At 39.5% G+C, this 26,367-nt stretch overlaps 2 protein-coding genes across 3 annotated transcripts in view; both read left to right on the plus strand.

The window, feature by feature from the left end:
* Positions 1–3,768: 3,768 nt before the first annotated feature.
* The window catches only part of Itga1 (integrin subunit alpha 1), a 144,244-nt gene continuing 121,645 nt past the window's right edge, over positions 3,769–26,367 (plus strand). For both annotated transcript variants that reach the window (XM_042690569.1, XM_042690570.1), the window contains exon 1: positions 3,769–4,291. In XM_042690569.1, the coding sequence (XP_042546503.1) occupies positions 4,231–4,291 (61 nt within the window). In that variant the 5' untranslated portion in view covers positions 3,769–4,230. The remainder of the gene's footprint in view (positions 4,292–26,367) is intronic.
* On the plus strand, positions 18,168–19,998 carry Pelo (pelota mRNA surveillance and ribosome rescue factor). Its single transcript, XM_042690571.1, has 2 exons — positions 18,168–19,104; positions 19,384–19,998. Exons 1-2 carry the CDS (start codon positions 18,379–18,381, stop codon positions 19,813–19,815), a joined length of 1,158 nt encoding a protein of 385 aa, XP_042546505.1. The 5' UTR covers positions 18,168–18,378; the 3' UTR covers positions 19,816–19,998.

A 26,367-nucleotide genomic window follows, 5' to 3' on the forward strand; every position in this document is an offset into this window, starting at 1 on the left:
GTTCTACCCATTTTTGTCACTGAAGATCATAGTCTGGTATCCACCATATAGAAGAAACTAAGTTAACGAGGTCAATCGTTTGGGTTACCTATCTTGATTAACCCTACAAGTAAACATATTTATTATGGCGTATACCACCCTGAGGATTTACAGATTAAAATTTAAAACTTTTTTAACTTTATGAAATCTCTGTACAAACAGCAGCAGTTGTAGACAATTCTGCATATTGAAAGTCTTCATCGTAGTTGAAGAGCAAGCTGGAGCTGGCACTCTGTTACTACCTTAAAATTTATTTGAAATTTCATGCTGAACTTTAAAAAAACTATCATTTTCTGAATTTTTATGTAAAAGACTGGTTTTTCAACTTCAAACAATTTTTAATTTACTATTGAATAAAAATTGGTGCCATCTTCTAGGTGTAAGTACTTTCTTTCTGTGGTTTTAAGATTCATTATCCAACACCAAGAACAGTAAAATATACCAAGAGCAAAGTTCTAGACTCACTTCTGATTCACTTTTGTTTTAACAAGTCCCTTTGATAGCTGATTAATTTGAAGAGTAAATTCACATTAACAGTAAATTTATGTTATGCTAGGTTCTGATGTCTGTATAGGTATTACTTCAACATAATGTTGCCCTTTGAAATATGCATTCCAAAGGTGAGCACTCTAAACATAATAGTAAGAGTTGATTTGGATGTTTTTAGATTAAAATTCCTCTTATAATGACCTTCAAACTACAATGGTTCTTACATGACCATTACACACAAGTGGATGTGTCTACTATCAAATAGCAATTTTTCTAGACTAGAAGAATACCTTGTCCCTATAGACCACTAACTGCAGCTTGGGTATTATGCGAAATGACTGTAATCTGATCCACTCAGTCTTCACAGTGATCTTCAGATAAGAACACAATTTTCACCCCCACACCCTCATTTAAACTTGAGAAATCTGAGTACTAAAGAAGCTGGATTGTTTTCCCCATACCATAGCTTCCACATTGTGGTTCTAGAACCTGAGTTCAGAATTTTATTTAATTCCGGAATTTTAGTTATTTTACCCCCAGGTTGTAAAGTTCATTTCCAATATAATATCTTGTGAGTATCACTACTTGTTGTGATACTAAGGGAGTTTTTGTCTTTACTATAACTCTGTTTACTCAATGATGTCTTCCTATCAGTCAGAGTAAAACAAGGAAAACTAACTTGCATGACATGGATCTGTATTTAGGTATATTACAATTCCGAAAATGAGCACCTATTCTAAAATTACTTCTCTAGTAATAGCTATTTTTTCAATCTTACATTTGAACTGGTTTGACATGAAAGACAATGAATATTGCCATCAGATTTATAACACACATGACAATTTAAACAATTTACTGATAGAAATAGTTTTGATCATAAAGAAAAGAAAAGTTATCAATTACAGTATTTCAATGACATTTCATAATTTCATAATTTTTTTAGTGAAATGCATACTACTAAATTGGAATACCACATATATGCAAATCTGTGCATAAATACATATATAGATGAATAGTACTAAATCGTTTGAAAAGTGACTTTATAAGATATTGTCGGGAAATTTTATGCTGTGATTTTAAATGCCCACACATTGTTGAATACAGCAATTATTATTGTCAAGATACACTGGATCATATTGAGAAGCAGAAGATATACTTAGATTATATATGGAGAGAGACGATGTACACAGGAAAGTCTCATTAGAAAATATGAAAAAAAAAATAAATCAAGTAAGAGAACCCAAGTATTTTTTAAAGAGACTGATCTGTGATACAACACAAGATTGTTTTTCGAGAGTTTTGTGGGGTTTTTTTGTGGGGGGAGGTTGTTTGTTTGCTTGTTTCTTTGGGGGTAATTTCAAAGCTTTAACTAAAAGAACACATTATGAAAGCTAAAAATGGGGGAAAATAAGATTTTAATAAAATTACTGAGTAATAAATCAGTCCAAGGGGCTGGGAAGGTGGCTTAGTGGTAGAGCGCTTGCCTTGCATGCCTGAGGCCCTGGGTTCGATTCCTCAGCACCACATAAGCAAAAAGAAAAAAGCCGGAAGTGGTGCTGTGGCTCAAGTGGTAGAGCGCTAGCCTTGAGCTGAAGAGCTGAGGGACAGTGCCCAGGCCCAGAGTTCAAGACCCATGACCGGACCCCCCCCAAAACAAACAAACAAACAAACAAATAAATCAGTCCAAGAATGTAATTTAGAAAAATAAATACTTGCTATGGGTAAGGGTACTATGGAAGATAGCTTTCAACTTTTTCAGTTCTGCATGTTATATTTATTTATTTATTTATTTATTTATTTATTGTTTTGGGATAGTTTCACTGTAGCCCAGACAAGTTTCCCTCCTCAACCTCCAAAATACTGGGTTTATAGGCATTATCTACCGCTCTTGGCTTGTTCACCCTATTTTTTGTTTTTTTGGCCTTCATTAAACTTTCATGTTTCTTTCCCATCTTTCAGTTGTGCACTCCTCTGTTCAGCAATCTGTTCAGCAATCTATTCCGCCACCCTTGGGCTTCTCTCTCCCTTTCTTCAGTTCTGGGCACTGAGGCCTCCTTTGGGTGGCACTCTTGCCCTGCTCAGTCCTGCTTTTGTTAGAGAGAGATACTCAGTTACTTGCTGAACTGAAGGGAGGGAACTCAGTTGCACCCAAACTCACTCATCCATCCCTTTTTTCTCTTTTGTGAAATTCTCTGGCTGTGCCACTAAGGCATTAACAGCTTTAAAAATAGCAAATAATTGTGGAAGCCAATGCATGAAAGAAACTGGATTGAAGGGGGTTGGTAACCGACCATTAAGGGAAGCAAACTCCTAAGTAAGTCCTGAGAGCTCTATGCTCTGCACCTGGACCCTCCCAGAGAGCAGTACTGTGAACAGGACTTACAAGCCGACTTACTCATAAAAGTCTGTAGCAAGAAAAATAAAATAAAATAAAACAGTACCCTGGGCTCTTCTAAGATTCACTTCCCAGTGTACAAACATCCCAATTGAGCTTAAACAAAATAGCCCACACACATTCCATTTCTAAGGGAACTGCTTTCCTCCCTCGCTCCTTCCCTCCCTCTTCCTCTTTCCTTCTTCTCCCTCCTTTTCTTTTCCCTCCAAAGTTTGTTTCTCTTCTCCCCCTTAGTCTTCCCAAAGAAAATCCTATCAGTAACCATCCTTAACCAGAAACCTTAAAGAAGAAATAAAGTAACATAAAATAAAAAAAGTAGTAAGCTCTTCATAAACGGGATAGTGGCATCGTGAGGACTTCCCCTCCCACTCCCTCCTCGCGTCAGGACAGGAAGACTTCAAGGAGAAGTTCAAGTGTCCACCTGCCAAGGAAGGGGTGTCTCCTGTCATTTCCATCGCTGATCTTTTACCCTCCGCCCCCGGCAGAGCAGCTTGACCTTGGTAAAGCAGCCTCCCTTTAAGAGCTAAAGTACTCCAGCAGTTTTCTGTTTGTTTAATTGTAAAGGTGGTGTGCAGAGGGGTTACAGTAACACAAGTAAGGAAATGAGTTCAGTTCTTGTCGAACATTGTCACTCCCTCCCTCGTTTTCTCCCACTTCCTCCCCCCCACTCCCTCCCCACCCAAGTTGTAAAGTTCATTTCTAACATAGTGTCTTGTGAGCATCACTTGTGGTTTTTTTGTTGTTGCTTGGTTGGTTGGGTGTTTTGTGTTGTTTTGTTTTGTTTTAATGTGTCCTTCCCACCCAGATCTAGGAGAAGGGGTGCGAAGGCGGAGCCACGGGGCTGGCGACACCCAGTGAAGGGCCAGCTCCTGCCTGCCTGCCTCGCACCTAGGGGATTTGGCCCGGAGAGCGAGATTACCCTCTCAATGAAGGGCAGATGTCCCTTTAAGGTTTGCTTTGCAGCCCGTGGACTTTAGCCTAAACACCGACCCGCGAAGTTGGCTTTATTTGTCCATGTCTCGGACAGAGCCTGGGAGGCTGCCAGTTTCAGACCAAGAGCGCGAAGGGGCGGGCGATGTGGCAATCCGTCTGGGATGTGAAAACCTAGCAGCGTTCTACTGAAACCCAGGGAATCGCTCCTCGGTGTCGCCTGGGGCTGCAGCTGGCTGGGGACCAGGACCAGGACCGGCAGAGGCAATCCAAGTGGCCTAGAGCACACAGCGTCGGCGTGGGTGCTACCAGCTCCAGTCCCGTCCCGCCCCGTCCTGCCCGCGGACCCAGCGCGTCCGGGACCCGACGCTCCAGCCATGGCCCCCGCGCGCCTCGCCAGCCCAGGGGTCGCTGTCGCCTGCTGCTGGCTCCTCATGGGTGAGCTCTTCTGCTGCTCTCTGAGCATCTCCTGCGCTGGGTGGGGGGGGGGGGGGGGTGCGGCTCGGGGCTTGGGAGACAGGGGGAAGGTACACCGCGTGGTGGGCCAGGGAGGAGGAGAAGGGGAGCAGGGGCGCCCATCCACATTGGCCACCCCAGGTAGACTGGCCAGAGAGCCTGGAAGGAAGTTGAGACCGTTCAGTACTGAGATCAGTTACTTCTGGGGTTGCTTCAACCCCCTCGCGCCCACTAGTAAAACAGGAGGGCGGCACTGAAAACTTTCTAACTAGAGTTGGCTTGACAGGATACACTGTATTTTAGGAATCGGCTGAACCGCTCTGTCTCTTTGGGGTGGCAAGGGGTGGCTAGAGGGCGTCTGGTTGATATGCAGAGTTCCTGTCTTCAGGTTGCTCAGGCGTGGAAGACCTATTTTCTCGCTGTCTAGTGTTTAGAATTTTCCTTTTCCTGTTACAGACAAGGGAAGAGGAGAGGGGAGCAAATCTCTTTGTTGTCTCAACATGCTGTTTCAGGGTCAGAAAGCCAAAAGGAAGAACATTTTAACTTAGAGAAAGGAATAGTGAGTCTGGACTCGGTGAATATTTAGTAAGAAAAAAGAAAACTGTTCTTTAAATTACAAAATATACTATTGTTGGGTATAAATATGTATTTTTTATGAATGGGATTTTAAAAACCACAGTAGAAATACAAAGTTGTGTCCAATTTAGAAGAAAGTTAAATAGAGCATTCGCTATCTACGCCTTTAATGTTGCACATGGTTGAAGAGGGAAAGAGACTTGTGAGAGAAAGTGGTCAAGCATGTAAGTGCAGACAAAAGGCCAATCTTCATTGGTGGTTGGATTTAATATATTGTTGTTGTTCAATTATTTGGTGTTTTTACTGTTGGCACGCTTAGTACTAGTAGTACTAGTTATTTTTGCATTTTACTATAAAAATTGGGAGAAACCACCAGTTTAGCCCTGCTTCGGGTAGCCAAGCATTGCTAGTTTTTATGAAGATTTCCTTAAAATGTGTTATTAATGAGCAGAACTGTTTTGTTTTGTTTCCATATAGCTAGGTGGTATTAAGAGAGTTAATAATGAGCCACTGGTTTGTCATACAAACATCCTCCACTTCTCAGGAAGTGTGCAGTCCAAACATTGGTGACTTCAGAAGAACAGAGTGGCTTAATTGACCAGGGACTGCCACTGGCTTTTATGCATACTTGACCTGGGATTCCTTTCCAACCCAAATTGTTGTTTTTGTTGTTTTGCAAAATCTGAATAGTTTACTAATGACTCGTTTTTTTTTTAATTTTACCAAACCAGCACTGTTTATAGTTAAAAAAAAAAAAGGTTCTTTGAGGTTTTCATAACCTCTAAAAAGAAAAGAATGACATAATAAATCAAAAAATAAAAAAGAGGGAAGAAAGAGGAACAAGTCACGATTTCATGTACACATTAATGTAATATGGGAAATAAAAATAAGCCACAGATATTTCCAAGTAATAACATTTACTTACAATATGAATATACATATAATTCAATGTTGACATTTCAGTGAGCTCTTCTTGATCAGTTGCTCCTCTTTAGAAATCGCTTACCAAGTCATAGAATCCACAGTTAATCTGGAGTCTCATCAACATATCCATCCATGCTTGCTACTGCTCTAAGAACTTATTTCCACTCTGAATCCAACCTTTAATTCACTCTCTCCTGTCACTTGCATTGAATCTGAGGGGGATTGTTTGTTTGTTTGTTGTTATTGTTTTTTGTTTTTATTTTGTTCTTTCCCTGCCAGTATTGGGCTTTAACATGAGGCCTTGAGCTCTACTTCTCTTTTCTCTTGGTGTTCTACCACTTGAGTTATACCTCCAGTCTAGCTTTTTGGCTAACTTGGTTCATTGGAGATAGAGTCTTTCAGACTTCTCTGCCTAGGCTGGCTTCAAACTGTGATCCTCAGGGATCAGACTCCTGAGGAGTTGGGATTATGAATACTTGGCTTTGAAACTGAGTTGGCTGTTTTTTTGCTGCCTCTCAGATAAACTCTAGTTCTCAATTTACTACTCACTTAATCTACTTTACTACTCTTGCCTCAGTTTCCTCTGGGTAGAGTTATAGAATATCATATGTTCGCTGATTTAGATCAACATAGACTTGCTAGTTTCCAGTTCTATAGTCCTAAATCTCACTGGGCTAAAATCAAGGAGCTGTGCAGACATTTCTTCTGGAGGCTCTAGGAGGGAATGGAGAGACTCCTGCATTCTTTGACTTATGTTCCCTTTCTTCATCTTCAAAGCCATTTAGGTAATGTCTTCAAATCTTTCCTGCTGGCACTGGTTCTTTGTTATATCCCCTTCTCTATCTCTGACACTAGTGCCTCCCTCAAGATCTCTCCATTCTCACTAGGCTGCACTTTCTCTCAACAACCTTAATTTAAGCATAACTGCCAAGTCCCTTTGGCCATCTAAGGTAACATGCTGACAGTTTTCAGGCAACATAGCAAAGACATCTGTGGGCGCCTACTGATATGAAAACTTTCTCAAAGACAAAATCCTCTTTATATACATCCATGTTGTTTGACTTCTTTCACAATTCGTCTGTTCATCTTGACATTGTACATATGATCTTGTTATTTTATGCATGTAGAAGAGAACTCCACCCTTCCTTCCCACTATCCCCTGCCATCTAAATAAAATCCAGCCTTCAAAGTGGCACTTAGATCAGAGTAACAAATGAACACTGCCCCAATAAGTTTCCCACTGCATTTAAAATTTCTTGCATTAGCTTGTTACACCATCTTCATTTGTCAAGGAAGATTCCCCCGCCCTCTCTCCAAATAAAGTCTTCATTGTTATTTTATGGAAGTCCAAGTCCAGCATAAACTAGTGGCACATACAAAAGATCTAACTAACACAAGTTTCTTAAAGACAGAATTCATGGTGGCCTTAAGGGAAACAAGAAAGAGTAAAATTAGCACCTAGGTAAAGCCACAGTGGGGAGAAAAGCCATGATTACTCCTAAGCCTGAAGAGCTTAACTGTAAATATGAGCTATGTAGGGGGACGCAGTTTGAACTGGACAGAGCAGTATACTGGTCACATGTAGAAGAATGCAGTTAGTGACTACGCTGAAGCCCATCAAGGAAGGAGAGGAAAAATCAATACCCCCCCCTTTCCCTCTACTGTAATACCTTGGCCAAAACTCCCATCAACAATAGTCATATAGTAGGATTAGCCTTCCAGAGCACGAAGGTCCAGACAGAAGAGACATTGACACAGCCTAATGCTGTAACTTATTACATGCAAGAAACTTAATGTATACAATATTTATTTGTTTATTTGTTTTTGCTTGTTTATTTGAACCAGTACTAGAGCTTGAACTCAGTGTCTAGGTATTGTCCTTTAGCATTTTCCCTCGAGGCTGGTGCTTCCTCCACTTTTGGCGTTTTGGTGGTTAATTTGATATGAGTCTCTCAGTCTCCTGACTAGGCTGGATTCAAACAGCAATCCTCAGATCTCAACTTCCTACCTAGAGGAGATTGCAAACATGAGCCACCGGTACCTGGCTTACAATTTCATTGTAAGCTAAGGAAGTGTAAAAGTTTGCAACTCTTATCTATATTTTAGAGATGAAAAAAACAAAAGAATAAGGGCTAATATCATTTTTTCAAAGTTGTATTAGGATAAATTTACCAAAAACTCAGCTTTTTGATTCAAATTTCATGCTCTAGAATATTGCTATCTGTCAGTGCAGTCTCCTCTTATTTATACCTCTCCAGTGTAATCCAAAGATATTGTCTAAAAGACTTAGATAAAGTTGTAATTAATGATGCACATGCGTTTGTTATTTCCATGATTTCCATGAAATTAGTTCTAGCGCAGCAAGGTTTATTGTGAGTAAAAGCAAATTCAAAGAAATAATACTCCCTCAAAGGAAATTGAATGCTGGCAGCTTAACCAGTCAAATGCCCTAAGTTGTAGGCACTTTTATGGGTAGGACTGGGGTAAAAGAAATAGAGGAACATTTCAAAAACAGAGGAATAGCGAGTGGATTACTTAATGTGTCTTTGAAACCGCAGACATTAGATATGGAAAGGTCTCTGGCTAATCGCCAAAGAAGGGAAATTACTGTTGGGGAACTGTTGGCTACTGTACCAAGAAGTAGCTTCAACTGTGATCAGCCATAACTCCCAGATAAATGGTGAAACAGGATGTTTGTCAAAATGTACCCGGATGGGGTGTTACACCTGTCCTCTGGCTCCTTTGTTTTATTGTTCCTTTTTCTTTCTGGCTAACTTTCATCTATTCATATCTTTGGTTATTAACAATATAAATCTATATTTAGTCTGCTATTAAGTTATCAGTTTATCTTCTGTAGAAGCATTCTTATACACCTCGAAACCCAATGTTCTTCCAAGACTTTTTCACAGGTAGGATTTCCTATCTGGAATAAAGTCCATTGAGACAAAGCTAAAGAAGGGGAAGAAGTCACTCAAGAAATGATCTCCAAGAGCAAGCTGTATTGTTAGGGAAGGCTGAGGATGGTGAAACTTAGCTCTAAGTCATCATCATGTTTGTAAAAAGCAACAATGGGATTTATTTTCTGTTCTTTGTTTACTAGATAGAAAATGAGAATAACAATGGAATATGCTTGCAAACTTGTTTGCCTGCTTTTCTTCTGTTATTATAATACTAATTGTCAATCTTCATTGTCACCTGATTGAATTAAGAAATGCCGGAAAAATTAATGAAGCATACTTCTGTGTGTGTGTGCCAGAGTTTTCTACAGGAAAATGATCTAATGAATGGTTTAATCCATTGAGGAATTTAAAATTACTGAAAGTTGGGACGACTTCCTGCATGGTTGTAGGAAGTAGGTCACAGGATATTTGTTGAAGGCTAAATAGTAACCTTGCCTTCCTGAAGGATTTATTATATGTCATTTTAAAAAGAATGATTTTCTTTTTGTCAGTCATAGGGCTTGAACTCTGGGCCTGGTCACTGTCCCTCAGCTCTTCAGCTCAAGGCTAGCACTCTACCACTTGAGCTGTAGCATCACTTCTGGTTTCTGAGTGGTTTATTGGAGATAAAAGTCTCACAACCTTTCCTGCCCAGGCTGGCTTTGAACCATGATACTCAGATCTCAGTCTCCTGAGTAGCTAAGATTACAGGCATGAGCCACTGGAGCCCGGCTTAAGAATGATATATTTTTTAATTTTTTATTATCTTTAAGTAGTTGTGCAAAGAAGTTCCCATTCTACAAAACAGTGTATGAATGCAAAGTGTCTGATACCATTGTCACCGATGTCTCCTAATGCATCTCTTCTCTCACTTTTCTTTTCTTCTTCTTCTTTTTAATTGAGATTAGGTGATTACATAAATTTCACATATTTCACATTATAATGGAGGAGTGATACTTAAGGTCACAAACACATGATACTTTTAAATCAAAAGAAAATTCAAAAATGAAAATGTTTCTTCCCCCTACATTCATTATGAATCTCAGATGATTTGGAGATCCTCTCAGTCAGTTCTGAATTATCACTTACTTATGTTTCCTGTGCCCTTCCTTGCATCTCTCTGAAAATGGTTGCCTTAAAAACAAGATAAAAGACTTGGTAATCTTACTAAGCCAAAAATGGTACATGATGTGCTTAACTAAGTGATGAGTTGAAAATTTTATATTCGCTGAAAGGTAGGATTTTGGGCTGCATGATGAGGGGAAAAAATGAAACAAGCATCCATAGTGCTTGAAATGAAGATCATGAAATAAGATCTAGATTTTAGTAAACATTATTAAAGTTTACAATAGTAAGGTGGTTTTTCTGTTGTTGTTGTTGTTTTTTCTTTTATGGTGGTACTGGGCTTTGAACTGAGAGCCTTGCATTCACTCAGCTTGCTTTCTTGGCTAGTGCCATGGTATTCTACTACTTGAGCCTTGCTTCTAGCTGTGCTTTTTGCTGGTTATTTTGGAGATGGAGTTTCATGGACTTTTCTGATTAGACTGGCCTTGAACATGACCCTACAAGTCTCAGCTTCCTAAATAATCAGGATTATGGGCATGAGCCACTGGCACCTGGTGACAATAATTTGTAAGAGTAATGTCATCTAATTCAGGTGGTTTCAAGTCATAGATGTTCAGACCTATTGTACATATGATATAGGCAGGATACATTTATGTCTCTTGCGTATTCTTGTGTGTTTTTCAACAGTGGTTCCCTTGGACCAATATAGTCATAGATACCAAGGGTCTACTGAATTTTGACCTGGCCCATTCTTGTATTTATCTGCTTCTTGGCTGCCCTGAAGTGAACTACTCTGCTCCACCATTCCCTTTGTACCATGATAGACAAAAACTTATGATACTGTGAACCAGAGCACATAATTACTCTTTTGAATTGATTCTACCAGTCACTTCATCAACCAAACCAAATAATACATTAATCTAGCTCTTTTGATGCCTGAGCTCTTGTGGCACAGGTTATCATTGATGATCTTACTTCCTCTGGTGGATGCTCCTCTGTTTTTATTCCAAAGCCTGCAGCTCATAAAACTGCCCACTGAAATTTAGAACTTCTTCAATTTTTATAAGTTCCTTTAAGGATTTTAATATATTAGCTCATGTTTAAAATATTTTCTGCAAATTAGGGTCCAAATACTGTTCTTTACCTCTACTGCTCTTCTATGGTCTTCTGTCATATGAAATGCAAGTGGTATACTTAAATTCATGTTATAAAACTGAAATGAAAGGTCTTTTGGAGTTGTTGCCACAGTGCTGAAGTCCGAATAGATAGTCTATTCAGGATAGGCTGTGACTGGAGAATTGTATTTGGTCTCAAAGAAAGTACAGAAAAATATCAAGAGATGCTAATGAGTGGAATATATTCCTGTCCTCAAGAGTTTGGAAGCTCTCTCGGGCCCTCCACTGTGAGTTGCCTCTGGGTCTTTATATAAGCAGTTACTCCCACTGCCACTGATCTTAAGTCCCCACGGAAATGTGATTCTCAGAAGACCCCTTGGAGAAGCTTGTACCCACTTTTCTAGGGATATGTGGCTCACTAGTGCTTTTATTCTATATTACAATACACAACATGATATTTTGTTCTTTAACACTTGGAAGAAGCAAGCTTTTTTTCCCCCTGAATTAATCATGAATAGGCTACAAACCTGGAAAACAATTAAAAGCTCAGATTACTCGCTTTATTTATAACTCCTCATCCATGTTTATATGTAATTAAAGGGAAGGTACCATAAAATGAGAAGGGCACTATGTTCTTCATGTACCAAAAACAAAAAAAAAAGACCAGCACCCACGATTCAATATAGAATTAAGTTATTAAATGCACACTTGTTACAGGGATATTGAAATGTGAGAAAATGTACATTTAAAACTAGTATATCTACATGGTAATGTTATGGCACATTTCTTTATAGATTTAAAGAAAAGATTTCTAAGAGGCTAATATATAACATTCCTCCTAGATATGAAGAAATAAAGGATGCTCCTCTTTTCAGTACTCTTCCAGTACTCTTGACTTGGGGAATAATTGCTCCCTTGGCATCAGCAGCCTCACTATTGACCCCAAACATTAACTTTCTCAGTATCTACCTTTAGAAGGCAGCTCAAGAGAATGATGACAATACAGTAATCCAAGAACATGCCAGCTGTGCAGGATCAATGACTAACTCTGGCAAACTCTGAGCTTTCTGTCACAGTGATGAGTGTTTAAGGCTGTATGTATACAGAAGGGCCTAATTTCAATCAAATGATTTCTATGACCTTAAAGGAAAATCTAAATGTCAACTAAGATTCAAAGAGAAATAAAAAATACACACACTAGCTATTGTTAAGAGTTCACATTATATCCCCAAACTATAATTACTGCTTTATTCAAACAATGAATCTTTATAAACAAGACCATGAATAGAAAAAGCATTATGATTCAAATATCAACTTGAATGTAGAACATACTCTTTGTGTGAGTCATATGAGATCTGCTTTCATAAATGCAAATATTTAAATCTGACTAGAACAGCTAATTGATCTAAGAAAGTAAATTATTAAAATTTTTTCATAATTTTATTACAAAACATTTTTGTATATATATGTGTATGTATGTGTGTTATTATCTTTAAGTAGTTGTATAAAGAAGTTACCATTATAACAAAGCACTTTATCAATACAAAATAATAATACAAAGTAAAAATTCTTTAATATAATCTCACCAACTAGACTTTTAGTTTACCAAGTATTGATGTCTGAAAACACATGGACACTGATCAGCCTTTAAAAATATTTCTTATAATATTTTCAACAAAAACATGATGTTATACTGAATGAGGACACATAAATAGAAACACACACATTTTTGTTGCTAGGATTTTGTTTATTTATTGGTATGTTTGGTATTATTTTGTGACAATTGCAAGTAAGCTTTTTCACTCCAAGGAAATGTAGATAGTGAGCACAAGAAGTTCCTTAAAAAGAAAAATCCCTTTTCCCTTTTCCCCTTTGCCCTTTTTCCCTTTTGCCTATATTAGCTGAACAATCTTTGCAGTCACTCATGTAGCTCTTCTGCTTGTGGTAATCTCACTGGACATCTGCAGTCTAGGGTATGCACGTTGATTTTCTCTAAAGAAACTGCTGCACTTAGATATTCACAATTAGACATCTAGCTACACATACATTCTGTAAAGATAGTTTCCAAATCATGTACATTAACAAAATATTTTAACAGTTTTCCTTTGCAAAAATTATTTAAAATCACTATTCCTGTATTCAAGAATGCATATCTCAAAAACTGAAATAGGTTTGAGCTGGGCGCTGGTAGCTCACGCCTATAATCCTAGCTACTCAGGAAGCTGAGATGTAAGGATCGCGGTTCAAAGCCAGCCTGAGCAAGAAAAGCCGTGACACCCTTATCTCCAGTTAACCACCAGAACACTGGAACTGGAAGTCGCTGTGGCTCAAGAGGTATATTGCTAGCCTTGAGCTAAAGAGCTGAGGGACAGCGCCCAGGCCCACAGTTCAAGCCCCACGACTGACAAAACAACAAGAAAAGCAACAACAAAACCCTGAAATAGGTTTGGAGAAACCTCCCTTAAATTTTTAGAAACATTATAAAATAGGATATTATTTTTCAAGTTTCAGAAGCCACTAATCATTAAGCTTAAAACTCTGAAATAAAGAACCCAAATGATTCTTTTCCCAAGATTACATATTATTGGTGCACAGTTCTAGGCATAGAAAGACAAATAGAAGGTCATTCACGTTCTCTAGTGGCACATGGTCTGAAAGAGCCAAGAGACATACAAAGGAGCAATATTTGAAGGGGTTCCCAAAATGTTTTAAAAAGAAGAATGAAAAAAAGAAAAACCCTCATATTTGTGTTACAAAAAAAGTAAGCCACAGACACAATATCCACCAGAAAAATCACACAGCTGTCTCTACCTCCTCCCCTTTTCAAGGGTCACTGCACTATTAACAAGGTATGCAAACAGGATTTTCATCATTCTGGACCCCATTCCCTCTTACCATTGACACACAAACCAGTCCTGGCATAGAATTGTAGCAGGAAGGACTGTTATCCAACTCCCCAATGAGTTCCATGAGCCATTTCCAACAGCTGGAATTGACCTAAATTTTGTGAAGTGCATGCTAAAGCCAATAAATGTTTCCAACAGACTATCCACCAATCTATTCTACCAAATCAAGGCCAAGGGATCATATTACAGTAAATTCTCACTATTCTCTTTGTCACATCCAGATTCCAAACTTCAAGCCAGGATTCTTATGAGATTTGCCATAGTATTTTGCCTGTTTTGCTAGTTTTACAATTTACAATGTATCATAATCTGAACAACTGTCAGATGAAAGGACAAAACAAAGAAATATATCATAGAGATTGGAGAGTTAAGGTTTATAAATGACAAAGGATGTATCTAAAGTTGAGTAATCCAAGTTAAAATGACTGTAGGCCAAGCTTGCTGATTCTTGCTATATAAGAATTAAAATTGAGATCAGCCATTCACTACTACAATAGACTGAGAAAAAAAATCAAGTTCAAAACACAGCAAACAAAACAAAAGAAATGTGTTAGGACAACATGTTAGTGACTTCATTTCTAAATATATATATATATATATATATTCACAAAGTATTTTTTTATTGTACTGATTTTAATCCTTGCATTCAATTCCTCTAATTCTCAGTATAAGAAATTTTCATAGACTGCTTGCTAGCAAAGTTATAATAAATCAAATGAAGGGTAAGAACTACAATTTTCTTGATTTCTAATTTTCAGGCGCAACACAAGCAACAAATTAAAAAATTTGAAAGTAACAATACTGGTTTCCTTCCCTTCAAGATAGACTAATATAAATAAGACACTCTACAAAAAATATGTGAACCATTATAGATATAAAGATTCTTTTTCAGACAACCAATTAAAAAAACTGTAAAATACTAACTTAAAATGATAGAATTAAGCCACAGTATTTTTTCTTAAGATTTTGCTTATTTGGGGAAGGAAGAAAAAACAAATTCATCTATAACGATAGCACTTTTTAAACTACAATTACTTACAATTACTTAAGCGAACTACTGTCGTTAATAGTACCAGTGTCTTAAAAGCTTCTGTAACAATGTCAATGTAGCTGTCACATTTTAGGTCTGATCCATCTAAGTGTCCATTCATTCATGATATCAAAGGAGGGAACCATAGAGGGATACAAGATGAATTCATTCAGAGTTCAATAAGAAATACAAATGTATTCCAGTTGATATGATGCACGGTTTCAAGTCAACATAATAATTAAGCTGGCCCTCACAGAAATGGAAGTAACAAAGTGACATGGAAAATATGGAGACCAGTATAAGCTGAGGCAGCAGGAAGTATGAGAAATGAAATCATTGTGAAGGTGGACCTTGGGGTGTCATGAAGTGATAGATTGGAAATAAAACTTTTAAAAAGGCCAGAAATTTGAGGCTTAGATGTCACCGTTTTCTTTAAATTAGTTAGCAATACAAAATAAAAAAGCAACGATTAGTAGAGAAATACTAAGCCATAAAATTTAGGAGTAAATACCTGATTAGCAATAAGCTCAAGTTATTAAAAGTAGGTTTTAAACCTTAGGTATTCCAGATCCAAACATTAATCTTGTGAAAAATGTTATGTTCAGTCATTGAAGAATATTGATATTGAAAAAGATACTCCAAATGGTGAGACGAAGGACAGAGTGAACCAGTCTAACAACGATACTCACAAGACACTATGTTAGAAATGAACTTTACAACTTGCGGGGGAGTTGGGGAGGAGAGGTAAAATGGGAGAAAAATGGGGGAGGGGGTAAAAATGTTTGACAAGAAATAAGTATGTAACTGTAACCCCTCTGAACAGCTTGACAATAAAATTAAATTTAAAAAAATATCAGATTAGAAAAAAAAGATATTCCAAAGAGGTTTGCCTTATCATTTAAGAAAATAATCATGAGATTTGGAGGATCACAGTTCCAGGAAGGCTAGATCAGAAAAATTACCTGGGCTCCATCTCGAAAATAACCAGCAAAAAGCAGGGCTGCATGCAAGCATGCAAATGGCAGCGCTCCCACTTAGCCTGGAGGAGGTTCTGAGTTACCACAAAAACAAAATTCTATGGACTAAGAATCAGTGTGGGCTGCCTATAGATTTCAAATGTCGACATAAATGTGACTTTTTCTAAAGTAAAATGACTCTCAAAAATTACAGTGATGACCTGGAAGATTTGGAGAAGGAAAGCAAAAGGCGAATCTAACAACTGTGGGAGGAACTAAAAGTAGGGTAGGTACACTGCCCTTCTAATCTTCTAAGTTCATTTTCCAATTATAAGTGTTTAGCTTAGAAAGGTGAGAGATAAGGGAAGTGGCTGCGTTTGAGCAGCGCAGCCTGCATTTGTAGAGATGATGGCAAATACTCATAGCAGAGGGGTAGGTAATGGAGAGGCCATGGGGTTAAACTGGCTGAATTTGAAAGCTAGACGATCTTGAAACCATCTCTTCATAGTCTATTCTCTTATTCTATTAAAATTAGGATAGTGCGTACAGGAAAGAATAAGAAAGGGCATAAGATACTGGGTGAATAAAAATCTTTTATTAAGCTTGTACTATGTGCCACCAGTGTGATCCTGTAGTTTCTTTGAAGCAGCAAGCCTTTCATGTTGTGGACAGTGTGTCTAATCCATTCTTTAAAGAAGCTTTTCTGGGTTCTCTGGGAACTGGAGGAAGACAACGAGTTAAATACTTTGGGAGGGCCCTCAGTGTAGAGAAAGGGGAAGTAGGGAAAGAAAGGGAAAGGGCTCTGGAGAGACAAGTTGAGATTCTAGCTTTGTACTACAATTGTGGATGGGAATGTTCTTGTCACCCGACAATCTTTGGACAAGGAAACTTCCATGCATGGAAAGTAGGGAAGATAATAAGATGTGCTCAGGACTCCTCTGTTCTCCCTTGTATATTAATTCTCAAGACAAATGTTGGGCTTTTTTCTGTTCTCTGGTCTCTTAAACAAGAAGCAATCCTAGCCTGAGGCTGGTGGCTCACGCCTACTCCTGAGGCTGGTAACTGAAGATTGAGCTTTGAAGGCAACTCAGACAGGAAACTCTTATCTCTAAATTAACCACCAAAAAGGGGGAAATGGAGCTGTGGCTGAGTATTAGCCTTGGGCAAAAAAATGCTCAGAGCCAAGTTCAAGCCCCAGGACCCAGCACAGACACAGACACACACACACACACACACACACACACACACACACACACACACACAATTCTATTTCTCCACCCTACTCTTCCTCATACCCAAGTGCCCACCACACACACACTGCAAATTAAAAAAAAATGTAATTTAAAGATTCTCTTTCAAAGTAACTGTAGCTACTTATTGATTGGGTTTCAGTCAGAATTAACAGTTCAGTTTACCCCCACTTCCCATAGCCCGTTTTTAGCCTGTCTTTGGCAGTGAAGGTAAAGGTGCTAAACGCTGGCGACCCAGCTCCCACCCTAACTAAGCATTTCAGAGGTTACAGAGTGGACTGACTACTTTAGGATCTGGGATTCCCGGGAAGCCAGGCCAAGCCCGTGAGAAGTCCACCCCAGGGTAAATTCCGTACATAGTTTCTTCAGTCTCTGGGTTCAGGGCTCTAACATCTGGGTTAATTGGATCCTGCAGCTTGGGTCACCAAGCACAAGAACAGCTGGGTACTTTGCTCGGAGACTGGACCGAAGTGACCAGTAGATCTTAGACACTGCCTGTGGAAATACCAGCGCCAACAGGCGTGCAGATCAGCAATGAGCCAAGCCGAGCATAGGCTGGACCTTGGGGGTCAAGTCTGCACTTGGGAGAATTCTTTTCAATTTTATGTAAGTTCCGAAACTGGATGGATTTCTATCCAGAAGGGAGTATTTACTATATGTGCATATATTAGGTATTATATATATCATATATATATATATATATATATTTATTTATATAGATGAGTGTGTGTGTGTGTTCTGCGCACACAGGGATACAAGAAGGGAAAACTCAGGAAAGTCCAAGCTCAGCGTTACAATAAAGCACTTGCTACGCGCAGCTTCTTCTCTGCACTGTCCAAATAACAGACACGGTCTAAACCCTCTCAGTGCGCATGCGTGCGCCATCAGTGAGTGAGTGAGTGTGTGTGTGTGTGTGTGTGTGTGTGTGTGTGTGTGTGTGTGTGTGTGTGTGTGTGGAGAGAGGGGGGGGGAGGAGAGAGCGCGCGCGCGCAACGTGAGCGTGAGCGCGCGGAGGGGGGAGGGGAAAAAGGGAGGCAGGCGCATGCGCGCTGCTTGCGTCAGCCGCCTTGGATGCCGGAACTGCGAGTCTCTGCGCGTCGGTGTTGGTCGCCGCGGTGTCTCTAGCCTCAGGTGGGCGCGCTGCGCGGGTGAACTGAGGAAAGAAGGGCTGGCGTGAGTGCGCTCCGCTGCCGCAGGAGTCAGCCCTAGAGCGTTTCCTCCCTGCCGGCTCGGACCCGGCCGCCCTTCCTCCCGGCCCCCCCCCCCCGGCCCGGGTCTTTGGGGACCCCTCCCTTCCTCTCCGGAGCCATGAAGCTGGTGAGGAAGGACATCGAGAAGGACAACGCGGGCCAGGTGACGCTGGTCCCCGAGGAGCCGGAGGACATGTGGCACACCTACAACCTGGTGCAGGTGGGCGACAGCCTGCGGGCCTCCACCATCCGCAAGGTGCAGACCGAGTCCTCCACGGGCAGCGTGGGCAGCAACCGCGTGCGCACCACCCTCACCCTCTGCGTGGAGGCCATCGACTTTGACTCCCAGGCCTGCCAGCTGCGGGTCAAGGGGACCAACATCCAGGAGAACGAGTACGTCAAGATGGGAGCGTACCACACCATCGAGCTGGAGCCCAACCGCCAGTTCACCCTGGCCAAGAAACAGTGGGACAGTGTGGTGCTGGAGCGCATCGAGCAGGCCTGCGACCCGGCCTGGAGCGCCGACGTGGCCGCCGTGGTCATGCAGGAAGGCCTGGCCCACGTCTGCTTGGTCACGCCCAGCATGACCCTCACGCGGGCCAAGGTAGAGGTGAACATCCCCAGGAAACGGAAAGGCAACTGCTCCCAGCACGACCGGGCGTTGGAGAGGTTCTACGAACAGGTGGTCCAGGCCATCCAGCGCCACATCAACTTCGACGTGGTGAAGTGCATCCTGGTGGCTAGCCCGGGATTTGTTCGGGAGCAGTTCTGTGACTACATGTTTCAGCAGGCAGTGAAGACCGACAACAAAGTGCTTCTGGAAAACCGATCCAAATTTCTGCAGGTAAAAAAAAAAAAAAAAGCATTGCTTACTTAGAGGTAGTGAAGAATGAGCCCAGAGGATGTATAGAAACGACTCTAAAAGTTTTAGATCTGGGAAAAGTAAAAGAGGAGAAAGTCTTTACTTATCTAGAACTGTAAATGAGATAATGAAATAGAGACTTGTTCAGTTTCTAGCATATTTATGTAGCAAACTTAGCTGCCTTTTGCTTTTGGCGTTGTCCCTGTGGGTTGATGAATGAATGGTCTCAGATTATTTTGTCTCCTATAATTGTGATTCTAGGTCCATGCCTCCTCTGGACACAAGTACTCCCTGAAAGAGGCTCTTTGTGACCCTTCTGTAGCTAGCCGACTTTCAGACACGAAAGCTGCTGGGGAAGTGAAAGCCTTGGATGACTTCTATAAAATGTTACAGCATGAACCTGACCGTGCTTTCTATGGACTCAAGCAGGTGGAGAAGGCCAATGAAGCTTTGGCAATTGACACATTACTCATCAGTGATGAGCTCTTCAGGCACCAGGATGTAGCCGCCAGGAGCCGGTATGTGAGGCTGGTGGACAGTGTGAAAGAGAACGCAGGCACAGTTAGGATATTCTCCAGTCTTCATGTATCTGGGGAACAGCTGAGCCAGTTGACTGGAGTAGCTGCCATTCTCCGATTCCCTGTTCCTGACCTTTCTGACCAAGAGGATGATTCCAGTTCTGAAGAGGATTAATGACAGAAACAATTGAGACAACCTGTCCTCAGCCCTTCACATTTTCTCAGCATCCCTTGACAGGAAGCTGCAAAGAGTGTCACTTTCTGACTCATACTAGGATTTCTTATGTATTTGGTCACACTAGCTATTTTATGGTTACAAGAAGTGTTCAGACTAAACAATAAAAGAGAATAATCTTTATTACAACTATTTTTTGTTAACTAGGATAACATATCTGATGAGAATACTTTCATATTGCTCGGGATAGATCATGACTTCATTTGACACACTTTTTCTTTTTTTAAGTTTACAGTGTGTTTTGATTCTGCATGGTTTTCTTCCAGTACATTTGAAGACCTTTTTTCTCTCCATCTGTCTCTATTTCTTTTCTTTTCTTCTTAGATTTAACTGTTATTTCCTATTTTAAATAGTAGCCAGATAATTAGTAAATTCACAAGGTAAATTTAAAATAGAAATAGTATTTTTCTTAGGTTTATTAGCACAGTTAATAATAGACTCTGGGTGTTTTTTTTGATGCTAGAATTAATATTTTCTGTTGAGAATCACCTAATCAGATATTTTCAGATGATAGAGTTTATCTACTCAAGATTCTCGAGATAATGATAATTTCTTTTAACGCTTCTGTTCTGTTTGAGGGGGTGGAGTGGTGTTGGTCCCAGGGCTTAAACTCAGAGTTTGGGTGCTGTCCCTAAGCTTTTTCTCTCAAGGCTAACACTCTACCACTTGAACTTTTGGATTTGGAGTGATAAATTGGAGATGAGTCTCATGGACTTCCCTGCCTAGGCAGTGTTTCCCCTGAAACACTACTACATTTTATTTTTGTCTTGTCAAAGTTATACTTAATGCTATCTTGTATTTATATTTGGTACTCTGCTTTTACATTTTTTTTAACCATCCTAAGTGCTTGAACATACTTTATTTTTATTTTTTGGGGGTCTGGTCGTGGGGCCTGAACTCTGGACCTGGGCGCTGTCCCTCAGCTCTTCAGCTCAAGGCTAGCACTTGAGCCACAGTGCCACTTCCAGCTTTTTTCTTTTTGCTTATGTGGTGCTGAGGAATCAAACCCAGGGCCTCATGCATGCAAGGCATGCACTCTACCACTGAGCCACCTTCCCAGCCCCACCATATTTTATTTTTAATTTCAGATGTTTCTTATTTATTATTGTCAAGGAGATGTACAGAGGGGTTACAGTTACATAAGTAGGGTAATAAGTACATTTCTTGTCAAACTTGTTACCCTTTCCCTCATTTTCCTCCTACTTTATCAAACCCCCCACCCCCAAGTTGTACAGATCATTCTTAATGGATTGTTTTAAGTATGGAACCAGCATAGCCTGAAAGTTTGAGTAATCCTGTCATTAATACATGGCAGTTGTACTCCAACACTTCTTAGTGTAATCAGGAATTATCTGTGAACACCTTAATTTAAAGTATTCTTTGTCTGAAGTATTTTTGGTTTGCATTCCTAACAGAACTTTGGAAATTAAATTGGATTTTTTTGGGGTGGGGGCCAGTCCTGGGGCTTGAACTCAAGGCCTGGGCTTCGTCCCTAAGCCTTTTTGTGCTCAAGGCTAGCATTTACTTGAGCCACAGCCCCACTTCCGGTTTATTCTGTTTATGTAGTGCTGAGGAATTGAACCCAGGGCTTCATGCATGCTAGGCAAGCACTCTACCACTAAGCCACATCCCAAGCCCCGTTAAACTAGATTTTGATCTTTTATAAACCTCAACATAAAAGTTAGGACAGGTCATGGAACAACAATTTATCTTATAAAAGTCCTGGTTCAGTGATGCCTACCTTAAGTAAACTTTTGCTTGTGTTTTCTGTGTCTGTGGTCTTTCCTCATAGTGTAAAAGGTTTGGGATTTTTTTTTTTTTAACTTCCTAACTCGTTTCCACCTCTTCATCTGTTGATGGGAAGTGATTGTTTCATATATTCTATTTCATTTAAATTTTTTTCTTTAACTGTTTTAAATTTGTTTTTGTTTATGTGGTACTGAGGACTTGAACCCAAGGCTTCATGCATGCTAGGCAAGGATTCTACCACTAAGCCACATTCCTCGTCCCTGTTCCAAATCATTTTTTTAATGTATCAGCCTCCTAACCTAAACATAATCCAAATTGTCATTATTATTTCATGAATGTTTTAAAATGTTAGTGTGCGTGTGTATGTCTGTTCTGGGGCTTGAAGTCAAGGCCTGAGAACTGTCCCAGAGCTTTATTGGTCAAGAATAGTGAGGTGCTATTGAAACCACAGCTCTATTTCTGGCTTTGTGGGAGTAGTTCATTGAAGATAAGACTGTTCCTGATTTTCCTGTCTGGGCTGGCATGGAACCAAAATCCTCTGATCTCAGCCTCCTGAGATTACAAGCTTACAGGCATGAACCAGAGATATTGTTAGATGATTTTAGTAAGACTATGGAAAGGAAGTTACCACATAATTAATAATCATAACCTCAGAATTTAAAGAATTTTGGATCTCTAACTCATAATTTCTGCACCACTAAAATAAAATCTGACAAACCCATTAAAGACATTTCATGATGCAGTTTCGCAAATTTAAATTGCCTATTAGCCCCACATTGGAAGCTCCTAAAACTTAGTGACCAGACTGTCCCTAGACTAATTAAATAAATATTTATACCCTAGAAATACTGGAGTTATTTTTTGTTTAGTGATTCCAATAAGGATCAAGGCTGAAAACCAGTATTTCAGACCTTGCTTCAGGAAAATGAAGACCCTGACCCTCAGTATCCATGAAAATTTGTTAGAAAATAGAGTCTAAGGTTCTACTGTTGACATACTGAGTCAGCTTCAGCTTAGTCCACCATCTCCAGGTGATTGCTCTACATAAAATCTCTTATGAGCATTGACAATAGCGTTTTCTAGCAGGGCTCAGAAATCTCTGTCTGGGTCATCAGCTATAATAGATTTATAGTTTTAAGGTCTTTCAAGAGCTGAGTATTCTTGTCTACTCAACCATCTATAAGAAAAAGTCTTAAACTTCCTAGTTTAAAAACCACTTTGGATTATTACTAAAAATAAATTTATTCAATACCATAGGGGGAAATAACAAAATAATGTGAATAAAATGAAAAACAGTAACTGTGTGTGTGCATGTGTCTGTGTGTGCCTGTGCGTGCATGCATGCGTGCTTGTGTGGGCACGTGCTTGCCAGTCCTGGTACTTGAACTAAGGTCCAGCGGCTATACCTGATCCTCTTTGCTCAAGGCTACTCCTCTGCCACTTGGGCCATAGCTCCATTTTTGGCTTTTTGGTGGTTATTTGGATGTAAAGGGTCTCACAGACTTTCTTGCCCAAGCTGGCTTTGAACCAAGGTCCCAGATTTCAGCCTCCTGAGTAGCTAGGATTACAGTTGTGAACCCTGCTGCCTAGCCTTGTAATAACTTTTAACTTGTCTAAACAAAATGAATCTTTGGGAATCATAATGTAGTTTCAGCTGCTGTTGATTAGTAGCAGCTAGTGAACATGTGATGAAATATGGTGAAATCTTAACTAATGTTCAACTAATGAAATTTCCCTTGGGGTAAATAAGGATTTACGTTTTCCCACTAGTCTCAACAAAACTGAAGCATGTAGATTGATTCAGGTTGCTGTGAATATGAATTTATTAAATTACATATCACTATTCCTAATCTCCACTTTCGTGCTAGATACCTTGCTGCAACAGAAAAATCACAACTTCCAGATTAGTTTGGGCAACCCAGTGACCTGTCTGAAATGGAAAAAGGCCAGGAATAGGAATAAAAATCTGTAAGGTACTATCTGCTATTAGCCAGCAGAAAAAGCCAATCTGGAGGCATGGCTCAGATGATCATTTCTATGTCAGCTGGGGAAAAAACAGCTGACCAAGAGCTTAAGGCCCTGAGTTCAAGCCCAGAGCACACATAAACAACCACTCTCTTGAGTGTGGGAGTGAATGTCTATAAATGCTGGCACTTAAGGTTAGTCCTGTTCCAGGACAGTCTGGGCTTCATGAGATACTCTGTTTTAGGGGGGAAAATCAGATAAGATTTATAAAACTGAGTAGCTGGCCATTGGCACCTCATGTCTGTAATCCTAGCTACTGAGGAGGCTGAGATCTGTGGATTGCGTTTCAAAGCCAACCAGGGTAGGAAAGGCCATGACGCTTGTCTCCACTAGAAAATCAGAAGTGGAGCTGTGGCTCAAAATAATAGACTGCTAATCTTCAGAAAAGCTCAGGGATAGTGCTCAAGCCCTGAATTCAAGCCCTATGACAGACAAAAACCAGAACAAAACAAAAGACAAAACCTCAAAAAATAGTTTTTATATTAATGTCATTGTAATTAAGTTTATATATTCTAGATGTATTTCAGAAAGTAGGTATTCAATATTGATATGTTTGTATTGTTGATTGTCAATTTGGTAAAAGTTTATTGTAGAAATATTATCAAAATGCCAAGATAAATTTTAAAGAACTTAACTGCAAGTATAATGTTGAGTTTTGAGCATACCTTATTTAGAAAAGATTCAAAAGTTAACTGGGTGCTGGTGGCTCACACCTGTAATCCTAGATACTCAGGAGTCTGAGATCTGAGGATCACAGTTTGAAGCCAGACAGGGCAAAACAGTTCCCATGAGACATTTATCTCCAATTAACCACTCAAAAACCAGAAGTGGGACTATAGCTCAAAGTGGTAGAGCACTAGCCTTGAGCAAAAGAGCTCAGGGACAGTGCCCAGGTATGAGTTCAAGCCCCCTAACTGACAAGAGGGAAGGAGAAGGGGTGGGAGGGAGAGATGGATGGAAGGAACGAAGGAAGGAAAGAATGAAGGAAGGAAGGAAGGGAGGGAGGGAAGGAAGAGAGAGAGGGAAAAGATTCAAATCATTTTTGCAACTAATTATTAGAAAATAAGATCTAAAGTAATAGTTTTGGGAACAAATAAGGAGAATAATCTGAGACATTCCTTAGCATAGTCATCAAATAGCAGGTAAATTTGTCTAAGAGCAATAGTGTGGGTGATAAATTTAAATGTGAAAGACCATGAAAAAAACATGAGCAAGAGATATTAAAGTGAAAATGCTAAACTTTATTGTTTTTCTTTATTTAACAATATTTATTCTTAAGGCAATGATCTGTATAGATTTACAAGTATATACTTTGCAAGATGGCCTATTTGTTTTCTAGAATAATTTCTTGGGATTAGAGGTGTGATTCAGTTTGTACAGCGCCAGCCAATGAGTGTAAGTGTTAGACAAAAATTCATTTAGTACAGTCTGTTGTGAAACATAGCACTGGGAAAGAAATAATATTGTGAATTTTGTTAATTGCACACCTTTGTGTGTGATACTTTATCTAAAGTGTGAGGTTTATTATTTTGTGTATTTTTTATTAATTTTATTTTTTTTATGTGGTACCAAGGAATAGAACCCAGGGCCTCAAGCATGTAAGGCAAACACTCTGCCACTAAGCCATATTCCCAGTCCCATTTTGTGTATTTTATAATACATGTTTTAATTTTATAATTGGTATTGATACAGGGAATTCTTACATTTCCTTGGGCTAGTTTGAAATGATTAAAACAGTATTATGGATATATTTGGAGGTCATGGGCTATAGTTCTTTTAATGTCCCTTTTTATTATACCTTAAGATTGCCTGAATTAAAATCTCTTTCTTTAGGATGTCAGTTCCAGGAAAATCCTGGTTTGTTTGTTTTTGTTTTTGTTTTATGTTATACACTCAGGGACTTAGAGCTAATTTTGATTTAGGTGGCATATTTGGTTATAAACACTTAATACTGAGGCAGGGACAGCATCTGCCAGGCAGAAAACATAAGGGAAAAATGTTTGTCTCAGCAGCCCCAGGGCCTGGCTGTACCCAACATTGACACCATTACTTAGTTGCTTCTAGTCTGAAAATGGACAATGTATCATAACAGTAACTGCTTAAGGGCTAGGTCATTTTGGGAGGGTTTCAACATGCATCTCTTGTCCGAAGTCAGGTGGCTAGTACAAGTGATAAGGTGCTTATCAAGCATAAGAAAACAGAAGAATACTAGCTCTATCCCTTAAGTTTCTGTTGGAAATAGGTCAAACCCTAGAAATAAAAAATATATATTTGATAACCTATTTATTTTTATAATCGGCCAAGGTTTAGTCAATTTTTAATGTTTTTGTGTACCACTATTATTTAATTATGTGAGAAAGCAAATTCAATCCTGTGCCACTAAAAACATAATCGAGTTTTAGAAAGTATAGAAAAGGCACCAGAAGCTCATACCTGGAATTGTATCTACTCAGGAGGCTGGGAGCTGAGGATCAAGGTTCAAAGCCACTTAATGTGTGGCTCAAGTGCTAGCCATGAGTGAAAAACCTGAGCAAGAGGCCCTGAGTTCAAGCTCCAGTACTAACACACACAGACAAAAAGAATTATAGAGAAAAGGGTGTGTGAAAGCAAGCCCCTTCAGACTTTACCCAGCTCTTTATTATTTTATACCTATTTTAGCAAGTTCATTTTTTCCCTTTACTTTCTAATCCTACTATATTAATACATGTATTACTTCAA

This window comes from Dipodomys spectabilis, unplaced genomic scaffold (genome assembly GCF_019054845.1).
Source record: "Dipodomys spectabilis isolate Male_0828 unplaced genomic scaffold, ASM1905484v1 ptg000138l, whole genome shotgun sequence".
NCBI classification, from domain to species: Eukaryota; Metazoa; Chordata; class Mammalia; order Rodentia; family Heteromyidae; genus Dipodomys; species Dipodomys spectabilis.